Here is a 17,684-nt window from a genome sequence, read left to right as displayed (position 1 = left end):
ACATCTACATTACTTCTGTTGCTATGACCTGATGAATAGCTAATGTCTTTATAGGTATTAAGAGCTCCTAAGGGTGTTTCTTTAATCCCATTTACCCCCTAGCCTTGTGAACACAAGAGTAAACCCAAGTGGTGTCGGTGAGGATGCTTTCAGCTCCACACAGTGGACCAACAGTAAACTCCATATGCTTCAGGCATGGTCTGATCAGGGCTCCTGCCCCATTTTTCCATGGTTCTCTTAGCTCTGAGAACGTCAGCTCAGCGAAACTGAAGCAGTCCAAGGCCTCACATCCCTAAGCCCACTTTGTCAAGAGAATACAGAGTTTCTCTTTCTCCAAGCCTCCTAGTAAAATTTAGGCTTTATTCTTTTAAGATTTTCTTTATTTGACAGAGAGAGAGAGATCACAAGTAGGCAGAGCAGCAGGCAGAGGGAGATGGAGAAGCAGGCTCCCCACCAAGCAGGAAGCCTGATGCAGGACTCAATCCCAGGACCCTGGAACCACAACCGGTGCTGAAAGCAGATGCCCAACCAACCGAGTCTCCCAGGTGTCCTAGGCTTTATTCTAACTGCATCCACTTATGCCATGTGCTCACTAAACCCATCAACGACAGGGGGAATGGGGTTCCACTGATTGGCTTGGGCCCTTGGAGCTGGGGGTCAGGATGGTTCCACCCAAAATGCTTGGCAGCTTCATAATGGGAGAGAAGTAGGATGTTCATGGGACAGCAGCCAGAAACATCTACTACACGATTAAACACTTACCCTGGGTGGTCTAACAGCCCCTAATGAGGGCTGCAGATATCAGTCAGTCTGGTTTGCCACGTGTCATGTCTGTTATTGGAAGTGAGCCTAGAGGCACCTGGGTGGCTCATTCGGTTGAGCGTCAGGCTCTTGATTTCAGCTCAGGTTATGATTTCAGGGTCGTGAGATCAAGCCCCATGTTGGCTCCATGCTGAGCGGGGAGGATGACTGAGATTCTCTCTCTCCCTCTCCCGCGGCACCTCCCAACCTCTCTAAAGGTAAATGTTAGTCTTTTTTTTTTTTTTTTTAAATATTTTATTTATTTATTTCACAGAGAGAGATCCCAAGTAGGCAGAGAGGTAGGCAGAGAGAAAGGGGGAAGCAGGCTCCCTGCTGAGCAGAGAGCCAGATGTGAGGCTTGATCCCAGGGCCCTGAGATCATGACCTGAGCCGAAGGCAGAGGCTTTAACCCACTGAGCCACCCAGGCACCCTAATCTTTTTTTTTTTTTTTTTAAAGATTTTATTTATTTATGACAGACAGAGATCACAAGTAGGCAGAGAGGCAGGCAGAGAGAGAAGAGGAAGCAGGCTCCCTGCTGAGCAGAGAGCCCGATGCGGGGCTCGATCTCAGGATCCTGGGATCATGACCTGAGCCGAAGGCAGAGGCTTTAACCCACTGAGCCACCCAGGCGCCCCCAATCTTTTTTTTTTTTAAGTTAAAGGAAAGAAAGAGAAAGAAAGGAAGGAAGGAAGAAAGGAAGGAAGAAAGAAAGGGAGGAAGGAAGGACAGACGGACTCGCTGCTCTGTGGGCCCAAACATGAGGAAGGACACCATCTACTAAAGACACTTTATTCGTTACCTCTTACACTTAATAGTAAGAACAAATAATAATAACAAATAAAAATAATTTGTAAGGGGACCAGACATTAGACACAAACAAGGACACTATTAACATTAAAGAAAGCACGTGCTGGCTGTGGCTGTGTGCACGCTGGTGGCCACAGAGGAGGCCGAGGCCTCCACGAAGGAGCTCTGGAGTCTGCATCCCGAGGCCGGACATCCGGAGCCTGAGCAGAAGCCCCCTCTTTCCCCATCAGCCAAACAGAATCTACAATTTCAAAGTGTCTTTCAGCTCTCGCTCCTGGCGTGTTCTCTTCACACTTCCTTAGGCTCCAAGTTGTGGGCAGGACGTGAATCGGAGGAAAAGTCCGTTCGCTCATGGAGGAGGGGGATCTGAGGACCAAGGTGGACCCCACGTGCACTGTCCTGTACTCATCCTCCCAGCCCAGCTTCCTTCTGCCTCTGTTCCTCCTACTCCTGGCTATGGTTTTTATTTTTGTTTTTTCCTCCTCTGCCTCTACCAGTTCCTGGCATTTTAGAAACTCTAGGATGTACTCCATGGTGGGCAGTTCTAGTCTGGGCCTTCTAATTAACATCAAAAAGATCCTGCCCTCCTGCGCAGGTTGAGGGCAGGTTGTCTTTTTTTCTGTGTCCTTGGTGTGAGGCCAGGTCACAGGTTCCCGGCAGGGCAAGGGTGATGAAATGCCTACACTGGAGGAACAGAAGTAGCATCCTATTTAACTTAGTAGAGAATGAGCCCGAGAACCTTAAAAGATGGTATTTCTTCCCACGCCCTGGGACTTCCATAGCTGACGCCTAAGAGTCGCTCAGAATTAGGTTACAGATCTGCAGGTGATCAACTCAAAGCCACATTCTCCCAGGAGTCAACAATCCTGGGGGCTTTCCTCTAGATTGGAAATGGTTATTGTTGCCCCACCAGGAAAAAAAAACAAAAACCTAACCATTGTACTGATTGGACAAAATCATCTGTCTTACAAATGCTAATAGCATCTATGTGATTTAATTTGATAGTTACGTAGCGAACAAGCTGCATCCGTTGAAAACAGTCACAGCTTCCATCCAGCGAGGCTGGGTACTGGGTGGCAGAGGAATTCTGAAGGCCAGATCTTCATGGCTGCTCCCTTCTCCGTTAGTCTTTTAAATACTCAAAACAAAAGCTCAGACACTGGGTCGAGGTCCACGGAGCGTCCCCAATTGTTACCATTCTGGACAAAAAGAGAGAAAGAGAAAGTTGGGGAAAGAAACAAAACAAAACAAAACAAAACTCTTAGAAAATAAGTACTACAACAGATCTATCTGAGAACGAGCAGATTAACACACTCGTACCATTACTTCGAGTAACATTAGAACAGTCACTGTTCTAGGTTCTAGGTTCACTGTCCACAGTAGCTTATCTGATTTTTATCCTATGAGATAAAAATCCTTATGTCCACGTCACAGATGAGAAAACAAACCCAGAGAAGTCAAATAACTTATCCAAGATCACACAGCTGATATGAGTTAACAGAAGGGGCAAGGCGTCAAACCCACACTCTAAATCCCATGCTTATTTTTGCCTCTAAGGCATTCTCTTTAGAGAGTATGCTTGATGTGAAGGCTCCTCCATAAGGAGGAAGGGAGGTTTGTAAGTAGTCTGCCGGTTAAGGTTCCCCTTGGGTGGGGCCAGCAGGCACTCCCCCAGAACGCGGGCTCTTGGCTGTTGAGGACTAGACCACGTGTCCGGCCCAACATGGCACGCCTCAGTGAGTCAACCCCTTGTACCCACATGAAACTAATGACTTCTATGGCTAAAGAAAACTTCATGTGCAAAATAAATCATGGGATTTCAAAACAGAAACAAGGCAGGCTTTCCCAGAACAGTCATAGGGACTTGAGAGCCTCAGCGGGCGGTGTGCTCGCCCAGGGAAGTCTGCAGGAGAGAAATGTGCACAGGGAACGCGGAGCCCCTGCCCTCTTCCTCAGCCCCCTCTGCCGCCCTCCACTCTCCGGCTGCCTTCACCTCCTCCACCCTCTTTATTTTTCGACTCTTCTGGAAGTTAGGTTTCCCCCCACCCCTCCCTCTCTCCCTCCCTCCCCTGTTCTTGCTTCTTTAGGAAGTAATTTCTGCCCTTGCTGCTCTTCTTTTAACCTCTCTCTTCTCTGGCCCCTTTTCTCTCCCCCCACACCTTCCTTCCTTCTAGCTCAGTTCCCTTGGCTCCCTTCCCCATCAAAGTTGCTTCTTAAAGATTCATTCAGACCACAGTAAGCAAGGCCTGGACAATTATCCAATACAAATCTAATGAACACAAGCTATGCTCCTTGAAAGTCCTCCCAAGGGAAATAAAACAGCACCAGCCCCACTTGCCTTATCTCTGTAGAAACTGACTGGGTTATGTCCTGAGGTCTGGGGGGAGGAAAGGAGAGATCTGCCTTGACATGGGCAGGCTAGAAGGATGGGACAGAACCCTATTTACATCCAACAATTCTTCCCTGACCTGGGTCCTAGATCCTCAGCTTGGAAATTGTCATCGCAATGACTGGAGTCCTATCCAGAAAAGTTTATAATGTAAAGGGACCTTAAGGGCATCTAAATTGTTTTTCTTTTTTATAGCTGAGGACATAGAAGGCCAGGGAAATTAAGTGATATGTCTACAAGTCACGTAGATGGTCAGTGTTAGGGACTGAGTGGTGGCCACTTAAGGATAAGAGGGAGTAAAAAAACACACAAACAAACAAAAAACAACAAAACAAGAGGAGGGGGCATTCTCTGATCTTTCCCTTTTGATCAGAAAGCGAAAACAAACAAACAAAAAAACCTGCGGCCAGGACATGAAGATACAATGGCCTGGTCCCTGTCCCTGCTCGGCCCTGGGCATTACACTCCCTCCCCAGCCCACTGACTCACCTAGTAGTCAGGGCGAGGCAAGCTCCTCTGGTGCGCGTAGGGATTCTGTGGCTGACCAGGGATATTTGCCCTGACTTTAGGGAAGATGCTCCCATTTGCTCCGGGATTGCTGAAGCCTGTCGTCGTCTGCTGCAGTCTCAGATTTTGAAAGTCGTTCTCAATCAAATTCACTTCTTCAATATTCTTGTTTTTGTTCTTTGAGCTATAATGGGTGACAAGAATTAGGATCTGACAATGGCAGAAAGTTCCTTGAAGCAAATGTTAGTATTCTTTTTAAAAAATTTTTTTCAAATTTTGAAATAATCTCAAATTTACATATAAGGTACACACCAAAAATTATATAGAGCTTCCATGGGCCCCCACCCAGATTCCCCAACTGTTACCATCTCTGCAGCATTAAGAATAAGCGCTTATACCTGACACCCCACTACCCATAATGCTTCACTACTTTGTTCACTGTACATTCCCTAAGTTTTAGGACAGTCTCCTCAAAAGCTCTCTGTAACCATTAACACCAGAATGTTAACACTGATCCAACACTGCCATCCAGTTCGGTTGGTCTCATGCAAATTTTGCTAATAATAATGATGCCCACAGGGCACTCCCGGGATGACTGTCACCTACCGGAAATGTCATAAGGGAAGACCCACTCACCCTGTGAACCTGGGAGCCAGCCTAGCCTATGGCAGAGTTCCCGCCCTTTGGGAGCACTCCTGTCTAACCAAGGAAAGAAGGAGAGGAGGAGAGAAGCTTCATTCCCTCTGGAATGGACAAGCAATTAATAATTCTTGATGTGCTCCCAGGAACCAGGAACCGGAGGCTGAACTAGGAGCCAGCCTCGCTCTGCAGCAGGAAGCAGGAGCTGAGGAACATAGCCGTCGTGGGGTCCCAAGTTCCCACACACAGCTCCTGAGGATGCTGGAGACCCAAGACAGTTAGGCAATCCTCCTACGAAAGGAGGAGACAGCCGTGCTCCAGAACAGAATGTTCTGGCCATCTTCCTAGAAAAGGGGAAGTCACACTTCTGGTTCTCAGCTTTGCATCCTTGTAATAAAGGCTTTGGGGAAGAGTTAATATCAAACTGGACTAATAAAAAAGAAACAATATCTATTTATCCTCTCATATTATTGTGCAAAAATACCTCTTTTGCCAAAATATAAGATATGAGCAAAGTGTCACCCATAAGCAGCTTGTTTTTACCAAAGTGCATCCCTACTTGGCACATTTCGAAAGGAAAAGAGATAACAGTGTTCTCTCTCCCAGTTAATGCAGGGAAGTTTATCTAAATATTTGTTGAATAAATGAAAGGACTCTACTCAAGTTCTTCGGAAGAGCACTTAAGGCACCTGCAAAATGGCTTTGCAGAGAGAACAAGGCACGGGGCAGAGCTGAGGCCAGGTCGGGCCCCTGCCACAGAGTACTGGGCCCAGGGCCTTGACGAATGATCCTTGACAACATGAGTGGGGCTGAAAACTACTAATGGAGAGTTTCAGTGCCATCAGAAAATGGTTGTTATGTCACATTATAAAATTAAGTAAAAATAGACCTTGTTAAGCTGTTCAACAATGTTTTTTTTTTTTTTTTTTTTTTTTTAAACACAAAGGATGGGGCACCTGAGTGGCTTAGTTGGTTAAATAATTGACTCTTGGTTTCAGCTCAGGTAATGATCTCAGGGTTGTGAGACTGAGCCCTGAGTCGAGCTCCACGCTCTTGGTATTCTTCCTTCTGTCTTCCCTCCCACCCCCGGCACGTGCTTGTCTCTCTCTAAAAACAAACAAACAAAACCCACACAAAGGACACAAAATTATGTCTATAATACCATTTGAGGGGAGCCTGAGTGGCTCGGTCATTAAGTATCTGCCTTCAGCTCAGGTCATGATCCCAGGGTCCTGGGATGGAGCCCCGCATGGGGCTCCCTGCTCAGCAGGGAGCCTGCTTCTCCCTCTCCCACTCCCCCTGCTTATGTCCCCTCTCTCACTGTGTCTCCCTCTGTCAAAGAAATAAAATCTTAAAAAAAAAAAAAGGAAAAAAATCATCTGAAAAGAAAAAATCTGGAAAGATATATGCCAAAATATTAGTTGTCTCAGGGTAGTTAAGTTCTGAGTGATTTTTTAATTGTGCTCCTTTACACATTTTTCTGTTCTCTTCAGTAATCACGTATGGCTTCATATATAAGCCACGTATAAGCCAAAGCAAATGAAGGTAAGAGAGAAAGCCAACAGTATTAGAGAGGTTTCGCCTTATCTCCCTTTTTTTGCCCCAGCAAGACTGGGTATGTTTAGAACCCTGAGCATGAAGCTGGTGGTGATGTGCCCTAGGGAAAGGGACGTGTCCCCTTCGTACCTTGCTAAGACGATCAGTGCGATCACCAGACAGAGAATGAGGGCGCCACCAATGCTGCCCACGACAGTGAGGATCAGCTGAAATTCTGAAAAGGAAAAGCAAAGAGTAGGCACAGCCTCCCACAAGCAACCCCTATTGGGTACTGCACAGATCCCTGTGCTCCCAGCAGTTCCTACCCCCACCAGGGCCAGCTTGGGTGGCAGGCTGGGGGAGGGGTGGCTCATCTCCTTTAGCGCCACCCCCACAACTGTGTCCTTAGAACCCAATCAAAGAGGTTGCCTTGTCACATAAAAGAAGACCATAGACACAGAGGCAGCCACGGTCTGGGGGCAGGGCTTTCCTGGGCTCTGTGGAGATGAGATCTCAACAGAGGGATGCACCCCTTCCTAAGCTCTGCTGCCTCTGGCTGCCCACCGAGTGCGTCTCGTCTTGCTGATAAGCAGGGGGAAGGAGGCTAGAGTTACATTTTGTCACTAACAGAGGCTTGCTAGAATCAGTGGGGGGAGGGCTCATGGCTAGCTGTATTCTCTCACACTATCGTGCACGGCAAATGTGGCTATGAGCTGGCCTGAGCACATGGCAGATTTCAAACACACGGTATAAGAGAAAAAAAAAAAACCCAAAATTTGTCATGTAACTCTTACAATGATGACATGTTGAAAAATATTTTTGATACATGAAGTGAAATGTTATTAAAATCAACTTAAAAGCAACTGAACTGGCAACAACATATCACAAGCAATAAACAGCTTTCGGACAAAAAGACTTGAGTATTTAAAGGGTTTTTAGTCCTGCTCTCCTACGACGACAAACATTTTTGGAATATACTTGTCTTTTATCCTTGCTAGTAAGAGAAAATGAATAGAATGACAGGACGCCCTCCCCTGGTCTGGCCAAGTCCAGAGCCCACCTCCTTGGCTGGGTTCTGCTATATGCTTTAACAGGGGGGCTGCTGACCATGACCGCAAGGCAGGCATGGGCTGGCATGACGCAGAACAGAGACTGCAGGCGGATTTTCTAGCTCTTTTTTAAGGGAACCAGAGACTTTGAATCCTGGGCAGAATTCTGAATGTGTTCCCTATTTCTCAGAAACTTAATAACAAAGCACAACTTTTATACTCACGGTCTTCACAGCGAACTCCACTGTAACCAAACGCACACCTAAGATATAAGAATGGAAACCACGGTATGGAGTCTCTGTGGGGAACAATCAGAGCTCCCACCCAACCGCCATGTCTTCCTTTCCATCTGTCTTTCATTCTACCTGCTCCCCCTTCTCCTCTTCCTCTCCCTTTCCTTGTGCTCCCACTCCTCCAGGTGAGCACCTTCCATGGAGCTCTGGAAGGCAGAAAAGGGGACACAATTCCAAGTGGTCCCATTTCCTACTGACAGAACCCTCCATCCTCTGAGCTTCGGGGAGATCCAGCAATTCAAACTAAGCTGAAGCCCAGAGGCACAGAGCATCGTGGGTCCCCTCGGGGGCAAGGCCACGTGGCTCTGCCACTTAACTGCTACCCTGGAGGCTGGGGCTTGTTACTGACATTCTCTGAGCTTCACTTTGCTCTCTGGTAAATGGGAAACGAATTTGTTCCTGACAGTGTTGCTGTGTGACGCGTATTACCTAGCACGGTTCCAGCACACAGAGAATGTTCTAGAACTATCAATGCCGATAACGATTACAGGATGGTGCTCTTACACCTACCAACATATGGCAGCACTCCAACCCATGCCTATGCTATACATTCTATCCCTTGTGGCTAGCTCTTGTTGTGGGAAGATGAGAAAGGAGTGACTTCTCTTACTCTTGACAGATCCCGCCATCAATTTCCTTGTAGCCTGGCAGGCACACGCATTCAGGGTTCCCAGTGTTCTTGTTCACTAAGCATTGCTTATTGTGGTCTGCACTGCAAGTGTCGGGACACCTGAGAGCAGAAGCTTCAAAAGAAAATTTCTGAGTTATTTTCAGAAACAACCCCTTCAACCCCCAAAGGGCTATGCCACAGAACATGATTTTTTAATACTGTTTTTCCTGGGTAAAGCGAGGTCCCTGGCTGCATACCCAAACGGTCCTTGTAAGAGGCATATGAGCTGCCTCAACAGGTCCGTTTGTCTAAAGCCCATATCCATACCCCTCAGACTCTGGAATGCACATGCAAATGAGCAGTAAAGCTCATATTGTCATATAAAAGCTCATATAAAAATGAGCAGTAAAGCTCGTATTTTGCAAATGCAAAAGGAGAGAACACATGGGTTGTGAAGAACACTTACAAGCAAGTAGAACACTCACCCACACACACGGGGACCTGGGGGTTAGGTCTTTCCATCCCCGGCTTGCATTTACACAGCAAACCATTGCTACAGTTGTCTTTCTCGTTCTCTGGTTCACAACCGTAATAATCACACAGACTTCGAGCTGAGAGGCAGAGACAATTCCAAAATATGGTCAGCAAGACAATAGGGAGGGGAATTACGGCAGGGCAATAAATAAATGGTGGTTGTTTCAGGCCACTAAGCTTAGGGGCGCTTTGTAACACAGCAAAAGTGAGTTGTTCCAGCTGTGCTGGGGGCTGACAAGTCAGCCTGAAGGGGAAACAGGGCAAGGAAGTCTTTCTGGGATCATCTAGAAGCTACAACTTGGTATAAAGCCTTCTTGTTTCTCCTTTCTTCCTACCTTCCAAAGAGAGAAGCAAACTAACTGGTCAGTGTGATGACTTGGTTTGGGGTGGGGGGCGGCTGGAAAAGGACAGAACCAAGCAAAGGAAGAGAGGGAGGAAGAATGACTAGTTAACTGGAACAGGGTCCATCTCTGGATTCAAGTCTCCTGCTTTTCCTCCCCCACTTCTCACAGAGAATAGAAATGTTTACAGGGGCGCCTGGGTGGCTCAGTGGTTTAAAACCTCTGCCTTCGGCTCAGGTCATGATCCCAGGGTCCTGGGATTGAGCCCCACTTTGGGCTCTCTGCTTCGCAGGGAGCCTGCTTCCTCCTCTCTCTCTGCCTGCCTCTCTGCCTACTTGTGATCTCTGTCAAATAAATAAATAAAATCTTAAAAAAAAAAAAAAGAAATGTCTACAAAAAGGTGGGTCTTCAAGAGACTGTGAAGAAAAGTACTGAATGCTTACCACTGTATCCTATACCACTCGCGCTGTTTTGAATTGCATTTTTAATTGATTCAAAAACAGTCTTCTCATTTTCTTTTGTAGTTTCTGCGAAGATGTTTAAGACCTCAACCACAACAGCACTGTCGCCAGCACGCATCTCTGATCTTGCTGAAGACGAGATGCTGAAAATGAAAGGAATCCATCATTTGATGAACTGAACTAAAGGGTCCACAGACTGGTCTTCAAAACCTCCCAGACTCCCGAGTCTCCCAGCTCCAGTCCTTTTTTTTTTTTTTTTTTTTTTAAGATTTTATTTATTCATTTGGGGGAGAGAGAGAGAGAGAGAGAGAGCACAAGCAGGGGGAGAGACATAGGGAGAGGGAGAAGTAGACTCCCCACTGAGCCGGAAGCCTGATATGGGGCTCGATCCCAGAATTGGAGATCATGACTTGAGCGGAAGGCAGACACTTAACCATCTGAGCCACCCAGGTGCACCAACTCCCTCCCCCCTTTTTAAAAAGATTTGTATTTATTTATTTATTTGAGAGAGAATGAGAGAGAGATCACAGAGACAGAGGGAGCACCAGGCTCCCCGCTGAGCGGAGAGCTCAATGTGGGGGTTGATCCCAGGACTCCAGGATCTCAACCTGGGCTGAAGGTAGATGCTCAACCAACCGAGCCACCCAGGCACCCCTCCCAGCTCTAGTGCTGATCCACTATCCTATATCCATAACTGGGGCCCGAATACGGTGGGCCTGAAGTAAGATGGTGATTTATAGGCCCAGAGATCTGGCTCTCTTCAATGTGTGCTCAGCAGTAATCTCTAGTCAAACGATGTCCTGTTGAAGGATACTGAGAAAACTTATGGACAAGCCTTTTTAGGAGCCAGAAGTCTGGAGCTAACCAGAAGTAGAACATGGAACATCTGAAACTTGCCCCTTTCTGTAGAAAATCGAGAGTAGGTCTTCTGCTGAGCCGGTACTCGTGATACACTGAAACAGGGAGGGTGGGGCGTAGGGAGCAAGGGTACAGAACACCATCAGAGCCCCAGATACCAAGTGCCTGCGATGAGCAAGACATGAGCACTACAGTTTGAAGCCCTAAGAACCACCATGCCAAGTTCTATTTCTTCCACTGCCTAAGAGAAATCAAGTGATACAACCACTAAAAGAGATAGGGAGGGGAAAAAAGGACTTTCAAAAACTCCTTCCCTCTTCAACCTGTGGCTATACATTTTTAAGACTCATGATATATTTTTCCCATTTTCTTTTTTTCCATTCTGACTTTTGAATAAACATCAGAAGCTTGGAAACATAGCCAACCTACTTAGAAAATGTTTACAGGGGCGCCTGGGTGGCTCAGTGGGTTAAGCCTCTGCCTTCGGCTCAGGTCACGATCCTGGGGTCCTGGGATCGAGCCCCACATCGGGCTCTCTGCTCAGCAGGGAGCCTGCTTTCCTCTCTCTTTCTCTCTCTGCCTGGCTCTCTGCCTACTTGTGATCTCCCTGTCAAATAAATAAATAAAATCTTTAAAAAAAAAAAGAAAGAAAATGTTTACAGCTATGTTAGTTCTTCAGGACAATCGAGAAAATCCAAAATCGGAACCAAATTCTGTGTTTAGGAACGGTCACCACCAAAGGAAGTCTCCCGAAACAAAATGGGCTTCAGATTCTAAAGTAAAACGATTCGTTCATGATAGGATTTAGGGGTGGCTAGGGAATATACAGGGCAGTGAGAAAAGGGTATTTGATACAAGTCATTCTTTATCAGTTGAAAATGACCAGAAATCTCTGGTATCTTTTTGCAGTGAGGAAAGGAAAGAAATGCCATGCACAGTTCATTCAAAGAAGCTACTAGAGCACACTCCAATTTAGGGGGCAAGATATCACAATGAAAGGAACAATGGAACCACCACATATTTAATGACAAACAACATAGCATAAATGATCAGGGCAGAAGGCTCGTAACGAGACTAGTTACAGCTTCCCCAAGCCTGTCTCCTCTTTCCGAAGAGAGATTTGAGAGAGAAATTCTGAGGATCCTTCCGATTCCAACATTGGTGCCATAGAGAAAGAGCTCAGGGAGCAGAAGGCACTGGACCAGAGCCAAAGAAATGCCTTTCTAGGTGAGAGAAGGCCCTGCACATCCCCTCGGGTACCCGAGCTGATGCGTCTCTGAAACCCTCTCTTATGTAGAAGGTTGCCTCTGAACGCTCCTGGCTCCCTTTCAATAAGTCCTTTAAAAAGGAAAGGTATGCAACAGTATCAGGGAACCCCCCCACCATGACCCCATGGGACCAGCTCTCTATCACACTTGTAGGGTTCTCTATTCCAGAAGGGACACAGACAGGAACAATGCACGGCACTCCAGCAGATATCTGCCGCGTACCCACATCCAGCTTCAGGGCCTCGGCTGGCGGCTTGCTCTCGCCATTTGAGCCCCATGCCTCCCCCATCAGGCTGCTTGCTGGCCTCCTGGCTAGCAACTGCATTGGCCCCTCGTTCACTGCCAAGCTCCAACTTCACCACCTTTATAGGAGGTCTCCTCTGAATGTGTGTGTATCAAACAGGTATGCCGTGTCTTTTATTTTATTTTATTTTATTTATTTATTTGACAGAGATCACAAGTAGATGGAGAGGCAGGCAAAGAGAGAGAGGAGGAAGCAGGCTCCCCACTGAGCAGAGAGGCCCATATGGGGCTCGATCCCAGGACCCTGGGAACACGACCCGAGCCGAAGGCAGAGGCTCCAACCCACTGAGCCACCCAGGCGCCCCTGGGTATGCCGTGTCTTATTCCACAAAGGATCTGACAAAGCTCATCAAGACAGCTGCAACAGGAAAACCCTAAAATGTAACTATGTTAGGGCTGCCTTTTCTGTACAACTCCATTCACCTTAGAATCTTCTTTCCCCAGCCTGTAGTGCACGTGTATTGATATGCTTTAGAGAAGGCCACGATGGAATCACTAACTTCGTGAGACTCCTCTGCCTCTCATCCAGCATCTAGCACTGGTCACTGCATATGGATGTGCTCAGTAATTGCTTGTTACTCCTGCAGAAAGCACTCACTGCTGGCCCCTCAGTAGCTAGGTTGTGACTGGGATATCCTTGTCTCCCTTACTTCCCATCCCATGAGAAAAGGAACGACGTGAGCCATTCCTTCCCTTTCCTGCCCTCTGGAATGCACATTCTAGGGGCTGACCAGGTGTGGTTTTAGCCAAGGAATGAAACCAAACCAACTGGTCCGAGGGAGACCCTGAGCCACGTGTACAGGTTGCTAAGGAGACAATCGCAGACAGCATCTTGCTGCCCCAAGCTACCACCGGCCCATCCAGGCCAGGGTCAGTGTAACACTGGAAGCACAGCCCTCTCCAGTGCTCAGACTGACCACCTCTTCTTATGATTTGCCACTGAAGGGCCTCAGAGAACTCGAGAGAAGACCAGAAGTTAGGCAAACATACACCGGCCTCCCAAGTATCCCATCGGTCCATAGCAAACTTACCTTACTTCATCGATCACAGTTTGTCCGTAATCAGAATTGGCAAATGCATTTATAAACTGTGGAGGAAGGCGAACAGATGTATTAATAACCACGAAGAGGGGGGAAACGTGATACTACACCTGAGTTTTCACACAAATACATTTCTAACCTCATTTGTGTAAATACACGTGGCTCATCACAGCAATCTGTCCCTTACATGGGCTCTAACACCTTTTGATTAATTTTTGTTTTACACTAATACAGTTCTGAAATGTCAGAGTTATCTAGGAAAAAGACCCAAGGCACCCAGCCCAATCAGTGATCACACTTTTAAAAATAAGGTGCCCAACTTACTCAGTTTGTGTTTTCAAAGTCCCCGTGGAGTTTTGTGTATGTGGTTTGCATGTCTGTTAAAGACTTCTCTACAAGCACGCTTCGTGCACGCCTCCATTCCCCCAGGGAACACTTCTTTAATCGCCCACCTTGACAAGGCATCATGCCACAGACAGATGGCGGAGACAGGTGGGTCCTGCCCCGTGATGAGTCAGGGGATTACACCCTGAAGTGGAGAGAGGTGAACGCCACAGGGCAACACAATCTACCACACAAATTCAAAGACACTTCCGGTTGCCGAGAACCAGGCGGAGCTTCAGAAAGGAGACCAGCCTTAGAGCATTTTAGGCAGTGGTGACAGGATGGGGAGAGGAAAGGAGTCTACACAGGGATGTTCAGAACAGCGTGGCTCAGAAGGGAGCAGGCTGAACGGGGAAGGATATCTGAAGCCAAATTTCTCCGTGTCAGCTTTTGCACGGTGGCTTTGAACTTCACCTTTCTCTTCAGAAACCTGGAGGTGAGAGTAATTCCTACCACAGGGGGCTACAGTGTGTGTCCAGTGAGACAGAATATGGGAGCTGGGTGGGGCTCCAGCACGGTACGTCTTACTAGGCAGACAACTCCAGATACTTGCAAGGGGCCAGAGATAAAGTTGGAACCTCTAGCAGGGGTGAGGTGGAGGGGGGGGTGAGGGTCCCAATGAGCATGTTAAGTTCATTAATGCCAAGAATAGGGTGTTTTTTCTCTTTCTGATGACATAACCTCCCCTAGTCCATGGCACTCAGCACAGGGCAACCCCCAGGAACTGTCCCACAAACACTGGCAGACAGATGACGGAATGGATTAAATGTGGAAGATATGACCTTGGACGAGTCTTCCCTCTACGGGCCCCAGGCTCCCTATTTTAGCATATGAACTGGATTCACATATCACTGAACTGGGTTGGTGCAAACTTTTTATAATCCATGACTTTTTATTATTTTTCTCTTCATGGCAACCAATGTCATTTTAGAAAGATGTTACTTCTCCTTTCTTCTAGTCAAATTCAAATAAATTTGACGCTCTAATTCTTCTGGGTAGCCTTATGTCCAGAACACATCTATATGCCTTTTTCAATTCTTTTAAATGCGAGGAGCAGCTGGTATTTCTGTAAACCAGCAGAGGCCTGAAGTTCAATGGATGACCTCCAAAGTCCCTCTCATTGGCCTACTGACCAGAACCCATCAAGTTTTCTTATTCCCAAAGAAGAGAGATTATAAAATTAGCATCTGACATAGGAGAATGTGTTTCCTTTTTTTTTTTTTTAATTTTTTTCATCTTCCAGGTCACCCTTTGAGGATGTTGGGATATACATGTCTCAAACTGAAGTCTGGACAAGAAGGCAGGAGTTACCCAAACAGGTCTGCCAGGCTTTTACTGCACAACACAGCCAGCAGGTGAGGAGGAGTCGAGAAGCAGCTTGGAGGTCTGGGTTCAAGTCCTTACCTCCTCCCTCATCAGCTGGGTGACCTAAAGTCACTTAACCTTCCTGATCCTTGGTGGCCTCATCAGCAAAATAGCACCATAGTACCATCCCTTCCGTTGGGCTATTTTGAGAATTTGAAATATTACACATAAAATGCCAGGCACATACACATCAGGGGAACTCCAAATCCCTCTGTAGACTGTTTGGATCCAGCTGGGTGGATAGTGGACCCTGTGAGACACGCAGGGCCTGAGCTGGGATGCCCCAGGGCTACAAAGTGTCTGCTAAGAGGACGTTGAAGAAAGTCAATTGCTTCTCTCTTCCTGTCTCCAGGAAGCTGCAAAAGAGTTCTGGCTATCCCCTTCAGGAGAAGAGCTGCCTGGAAATTAGAAGAATACTCTATCCCCTCCTGGTCCCTCTGAAATTAAGACCTGACTGAGATCAAGTCTTAAAACTGGTATCTGAAGGGCAGGAGGGGTCTTTTGGACACCCATATCCAAAGCAAGCTTGGGCGATGTAGTGGCCACTGCTCAATGAAGCCACGGGACAACACAGGGGTTCCCTGGAATTAGGAACACACTGATGTTGCTATCCTCAATATACTGAGTATCATCCAAGTGGGAGAGCTGGAATGTAGGTCCGGGATGAGAGGGTAAGTCATGGTCAGCTGGCCCATCATGCTTAGGTGGTATGACAAGGGGCTAAGGCCAAGGCCGGGCTACTAAAGCCATGGTTTTTATCCTAGCAGCGCCAGGCAGGGGCTGTTTGGTCATGAGCACTAGCTCTCTCCATGCTATCTGTAAATCATCTGGACAATGATGTTTTATGTTCTACCAATTCTGCTTGCAAAACTTTTTTGTAATGAAATAATTCTGAATTGAAAGATATGGTCTTCAATGTCTTCTTTAGTTTTTATAAGGGTTTCTCCACTTAGGGTTCTAAGACATATTTACAGGCTACTGTTTTTTCCCTTTAAAGCTGAACTTTCGGAAATATTGGCTGAAGGTCCTATAAAAGCTCCTTCAGATCTAACATCTGTGGCTCCAGAATGGAGATTTCCATTCCTTTTCATGCAGACACATTCACTCACAGTAATCAAAATGAAATAACACTATTGTTCATTTTGAGATTCTTAACAGTGGAGAAAAGTGACAGATATTAATTTAAACAGAGTTCCTTTAACAAACATTAAAAAAAAAAAGCCAGACTGGTATAGAAATATATGTAAATTTGATTATAGAAAGGAAAAAAAAACCTTCAGTTTTTTTCTCTCTCTAATTCTATGGAAATAATTTTATTTTAAAACATAATTATTTTGATGTGCCCATTTAAAAATATTGTAGGGACACCTGGGTGGTTCAGTTGAATAAGCTTCCAACTCTTGATTTCAACTCAGGTCTTGATCTCAGGGTCATGAGTTCAAGACCCATGAAGTGCTCCATGCTGGGCATGGCTACTCAAAAAAAAAAAAAAAAAAATATTCTAATAGCTTCTCTATCAATGGGCATGGCATGGCTGGAGAAATCTTCTAAAGGCCCTCTGCCATGCCGGGTATTACCCATGGAGGTGCAGATCACGGGGAGGGCCAAGGGTCCCAGAGGAGGACCTGGGCAACCAGGCACCAGGGGGATCAGGACAGCTGCAATTTACCAACCAGTAAGGGTGCCTTTCACTATTTCAGCAACTGGGATAGCTATACCAGTGTGTACTACCTGAACACCAGTCCTATGTGCTGCAAGAAAATGTTAAAATGAAGAACACTTATACAGAGAAAAGGGTTGGAAAATACTTACAAAAGCAGTAATTTGAGTATGTAATTTTTGATAGGCCATAGAATTTCCATCTTCCAAACCAGATGTTCCTGATACTCTCACTGTAACAGTTCCAGGGAATAATTTTCCTGAAATTTAAGCAGAATCTTTTTATAATATTTAATGTAAAGAGGGTCAATTTACATTTTGTTTAAAACACAGATTATTCTTAAAAATTCTGAACATTAATGATATTATGGGAAGTCTGGAAAGATGAAAAATGTAACCCAAAATCTCACCCAACCCAACACAACCATTTTTGTTTTGGTATTATTATTCTCGCAGCTTTTTTTCCATGTGTAGTTTACATTGTCATCATTCCATGAGTTTTCTTTAACTATTGTTACATAAGTAGCATTTTCCCAAATATTACCTAGTTTTCAGAACTATCTAATCGTTCGTTTGTTCATTCATTCATTCATTCATTCATTCGAGTAAGCTCCACATGAGTAGGCTTGAACACATGACCCTGAGATCAAGAACTGCATGCTCTACCAACTGAGCCAGCTGGGCACCTTCCCCATCACTATTAATTTTTTTCGTAACTACTGCTTTCAGAGACTGTGTAATACTCTATGAAAAAAGTGTTATCTTCATTGATAGTCATTTTTCGGTTTTCATGCTACTGATTATTTAAAAGGAAAAAAAAATGTTTGCAGCCAACATC

The 17,684-nt window shown here is 46.0% G+C and overlaps 1 protein-coding gene across 1 annotated transcript in view; it reads right to left on the bottom strand.

Annotated features, from left to right (window-relative positions):
* Positions 1-1,579: 1,579 nt before the first annotated feature.
* Positions 1,580-17,684, bottom strand: part of MUC13 (mucin 13, cell surface associated) — a 29,751-nt gene continuing 13,646 nt past the window's right edge. Inside the window, exons 5-13 of the mRNA XM_080820330.1 lie at positions 17,000-17,106; positions 13,430-13,485; positions 9,952-10,112; positions 9,119-9,244; positions 8,634-8,766; positions 7,955-7,992; positions 6,832-6,916; positions 4,489-4,690; positions 1,580-2,809 (exon numbers count right to left, since the gene is read on the bottom strand). Of these exons, the coding sequence (XP_080676456.1) occupies positions 4,489-4,690; positions 6,832-6,916; positions 7,955-7,992; positions 8,634-8,766; positions 9,119-9,244; positions 9,952-10,112; positions 13,430-13,485; positions 17,000-17,106 (908 nt within the window). The 3' untranslated portion in view covers positions 1,580-2,809. The remainder of the gene's footprint in view (positions 2,810-4,488; positions 4,691-6,831; positions 6,917-7,954; positions 7,993-8,633; positions 8,767-9,118; positions 9,245-9,951; positions 10,113-13,429; positions 13,486-16,999; positions 17,107-17,684) is intronic.

The sequence above is a fragment of the Martes martes genome, assembly GCF_963455335.1.
Source record: "Martes martes genome assembly, chromosome: 1".
Lineage (NCBI taxonomy): Eukaryota > Metazoa > Chordata > Mammalia > Carnivora > Mustelidae > Martes > Martes martes.
The sequence above is the reverse complement of the archived record's forward strand: the minus strand, read 5'-3'. Positions and strand labels throughout refer to the sequence as shown.